This window comes from Festucalex cinctus, chromosome 5, assembly GCF_051991245.1.
Source record: "Festucalex cinctus isolate MCC-2025b chromosome 5, RoL_Fcin_1.0, whole genome shotgun sequence".
NCBI lineage: Eukaryota > Metazoa > Chordata > Actinopteri > Syngnathiformes > Syngnathidae > Festucalex > Festucalex cinctus.
This window is the reverse complement of record NC_135415.1, coordinates 19238863-19242933: the sequence shown is the minus strand read 5'-3', so window position 1 is coordinate 19242933 and position 4071 is coordinate 19238863. Positions and strand designations below refer to the sequence as shown.

The following is a 4071-nucleotide window of genomic DNA, read 5'->3' as shown; positions in this document are numbered from 1 at the left end:
GTTTTATTCAGTCATTCAAAAGGCTCATATTACTCATTTTCAGATGAAATCTTATACAGTTTATTCAAGCTTGGTGTTCTGTTTATGTCATTTAATAGGAAAACAAAAGCATATTCATAATGAAAATTAAATTGCATTGCCAAAAATCTATGTTTACAAACACAGGGCCTTATTTTCACAGGCAAGTGCCCAAGCACTTGGTGTAAAAAAAAAAAAAAAGTCATTGTGGCAAGTCATTGTGCCTCTCTGGATGCTCCGGCTGCCGCGGCTGACATGCCCCGCGGCACATTTCTCCATTTGGTAACAGAAAGTAGATTTGTAAAAAGCAGGTCTAAATGGTAGCGTAGGTGCTGTAATCTAATTTTGGTGAATTTGATCGAGGCACAGGCAGACAAATTGTGCATGGTGGGTGTCATTGTATGTCATTCATAAATATAACGAGAATGTGGAACAAGATTTCTGAATCATTATCAATTCACTGAACAAATTATTATCATTATCATCTTAAAAACATTTCAATAGCATCCCCCTGACTGTGCGTCACAACTCGCGACGGGTAGTGGGTGGAGGTTACACATTAGATGCTGAATCACGGTTGCAAGTCAGTCTCCAATTGCAATGCGTGTCCGACATCGTCCTCAAAGGGAGATCTTGCAACACACTTTGCGCCCGCCATCTCATCTGTCGAAACCCAGCGAGTCATTTTCTGCTTCTGTCAAGCATGTGTGCGCGTTCCCCGGCTCTGATTTGAATGGTAATGAGGGGAGCCGCTTCAATTGGCTGGGAGTCGGCTGTGTTCCATCCCACAACGGTGCAATTACCCCCTTTTTTGCCTAATTCTACCTTTTAGAAAAAAACAAAAGAAAAAAACACACCCATGCACACAATTAGACTGTGCTTTGCACTATATGCACTGGTCACAAAAATCGGGCCCAATTTGTCTGTATGCGATAAAACAACCCACAAATACAGCACTGTATCCTGTTCAGCACATCACTGGGGGCAATAATGTCTGCATTATTAGTCCTCTTATTGTGTCTTAATTAGTGGCATTTAATTATACTGAAGTGCAGTGAGGCTTATTAGAGCCTGCTGATTATGGAATTAACACACATGAGTGTGCACATAGAAACACATGCATACACGCACACTTGTATGTACACGCGTACTCTTGGGTCCTAACTTGAACTCGCCAACCATCCATCGCTTGTCCTCAAAGACAAACAAATATTCACAGTCAGAATATTTTTAGAGTCTTCGATTAACCTATGATGTGTTTTCAATTGTGGGACCCAGGAAGTTAAGATTCGAAACCCAAACCAAAATGTGAGACAGACATACTCAACTTGTGTTCATTCATGTCGTGTACGTTACATATCAACATTTTATTGAAATGTAATCATCAGAAGTTACAAAAAATTATATTTGACATTACAGTCCATTTATTAGTAAAAGTTGGATGTGGAGCATAGCTATAAAATGACTTTTTTTTTCATGTAAAACAACAAACAAAAAGAAAACAAAAAGCAAAAGATTTTCATATAAGTTATTTTAACTCACTTTACAATTCAGTTATACTTTTTTAAACTGAAAAGTTTACAAATGTAATTTGGCAAGACTCACCCCAAGAAAATTATTATATCTGATTCTTTTATTATTAGAAAAAAAAAATGCAAGGAAACAAAATGTAGCTGAGTCACTATTCACCCTGTTGACCCTATAACTTGAACGTATAAAACGAACACTAAGTGTGGTCATGTGTGTGCTCCGCTTGTTATCCAAAACATCAAATTAGGTTTTTCATTTTTTTTTCCACTCCCACTCCTTCCTCCGCTTCTCTTGGCCGTGGCTGGTGCATGTCAATTATTTGTTCAGACGCTGGTGCGACAATGAGGGAAGGAGGGGACACCGTCTCCAGGAGCCTTTGGGATGCTAAGCAGGTAGGATGGCGGGGCTTGAATATAAGTCACTCTCAGTGATGCTTTGTGCACGGAGAGGAAAGGAGAGGAGGCGAGCTTCAAAGCCGCCGTTTAAACGCCGTCAAACAAAAGAGGGAAAACTTGATCCCGATCCTTGTTTGAAGTGCACATGCATCCATTTATTTGGGACACGCATGCAGCTCGGATGTCCATCCCACCGTGCGTGTGATTTATGCCATATTTTTGAGTGTTTGCACCAGTAAGGAAAGTCATGATTCAAATCTGGTCAGCCTCTTCATCATGCCTCGCATTTAATCATGGCTATTATGCTTTGGATTTTAGACGTAAAATAACCTCCAAATTAGATTGTGTGACATTCGAATAGGACTTGCAATTTGTAGGAATGATCATCCATCTGTATAATAATTTTTAAAACTCATTTTCTATATAAATCATGTCTAAAGCTAATAACGGGGACACATGCAAAATAAGCACTGCGTTATTATTAACATAAATTTCCCCTATTTAATAACATTTCAATGTCAAATCTTGTCTAAATCATATAGATTATTTTTTTTAGCTCTATATGCACGGGCCTCTGCCAGCTAAAACTAAAATGGTAAATTAAATGTTAAATAAACTGCCCGAGTGTAGTGGAATGTCAGCATTTTCTCTGTCCTAAACATACACAAATAAATGAATCAAATCAGTAAAACGCCACTCGCGGACAATTGTTGCTTCTTTATAAATCTATATACCAAGCATTAAAAAGTGGGGAAACACAAGTTGATTTCAAAATGATAAAAAGTTTTCAGCTAATTTCTTTGGGTTCAGCGTGTCTGATTGTATTTATATAATGAATCGCAAATTTAACGACGTGTGCAAACAAAAATACCATACAAATATTTTTCGTCTCTATTTTTAACACAGTTTTCAACCTTTTTGTAACTCTTTTGCTGTCAGTCGTCCACCAAGTGATTAAGACAGAAGGAGGGCCGGGTGCAGGAGGTTTCCTTTCCCCTCCAGAGCGTCACATTGGTGGGATGAGGAGGAGTTGGAGGTGCTGGAGGAGGAGGCCGGAGTGCACATCCCTCCCAGACCGTGCAGCGACGGCGTGGGCTTTATAGGCACCGGCACGGCGGGTAGTGCAGGCCCGGTGGCACTGTGGTGGTGGTACAGGCTTTTTGCCGGCACCGCGAAGGGCGCGTACTCCGGGGACGGGGCCAGAGGCTCGGAAAGCATCCCGACGTGGGGCCACACGGAGGTCATCAGTTGAGGAGGCACCGGGTAGCCCAGGTGGTGCATGACCGAGGTGAGGGGCACGACGCCCTTATAGTCCCGGCTGATGATGTTCTCGATGGCAAACGGGTGTTTAAAGCCGCCCGTCTGGGGGCAGGCGATGCCCCCGTAGCCTTGGAAGTGCGCGGGCGTCGTCGGCGGGTGCATGAGCGGCAGGCGGCCGGAGGACTCCTGGTGGCCCGGCTTGCCGCCCTGCTGCAGGTGGTGATGGTGGTGGTGGAAGTAGTGCAACATGGACGAGCTCTTGCACGCCGCCAGCTCGGCGCGCAGCACCTTGAAGCGCTTGCGGCGGCGCAGGAAGCTGCCGTTCTCGAACATGTCGCCGCAGTCCGGGTGCAGGGCCCAAAAGCTGCCCTTGCCCGGCTGGTCGGGCCGCCGCGGGATCTTGATGAAGCAGTCGTTGAAGGAGAGATTGTGTCGCAGGGAGTTCTGCCAGCGCTGCGTGTTGTCCCTGTAGTAGGGGAAGCGCTCCATGATGAACTTGTAGATGTCGCTCAGGGGCAGCATCTTGTCTTGGGAGTTCTGGATGGCCATGGCCGTGAGGGAGATGTACGAATAGGGAGGCTTCTGGTCACTGTAGGAGTTTTTCCCTGGTCGTGGCATGATCTCTGTATTTTTCTTTTCTTTAAAAAAAAAAAACACTCAAAACAATCTTTTTCCTCTTCAGCCTATACAAGTAACTTCCCCACGGAGAGCTTGGTCCCATATATCTGAGCCATTGGAGGAGCTGCAATGAGATAGCAAACTTCACACCACTTGAGAAGAAAAGACCCTCGTGCGTAAAAGTGCGAGTCCTTGCGTAAAAGTTGCCGGAGACGTCCTCTCTTTGCACGTCTTGTCTGGTACTCCCCAA

General features: G+C 44.2%; 1 protein-coding gene across 1 annotated transcript; it reads right to left on the bottom strand.

Annotated features, from left to right (window-relative positions):
• Positions 1 to 2897: 2897 nt before the first annotated feature.
• On the bottom strand, positions 2898 to 3821 carry foxb2 (forkhead box B2). Its single transcript, XM_077522716.1, has one exon. It carries the CDS (start codon positions 3819 to 3821, stop codon positions 2898 to 2900), a length of 924 nt encoding a protein of 307 aa, XP_077378842.1.
• Positions 3822 to 4071: the final 250 nt, after the last annotated feature.

Excerpts from the sequence above, each read along its gene's own strand:
- foxb2 (XM_077522716.1), bottom strand. The coding sequence starts at position 3,821 with ATGCCACGACCAGGGAAAAACTCCTACAGTGACCAGAAGCCTCCCTAT.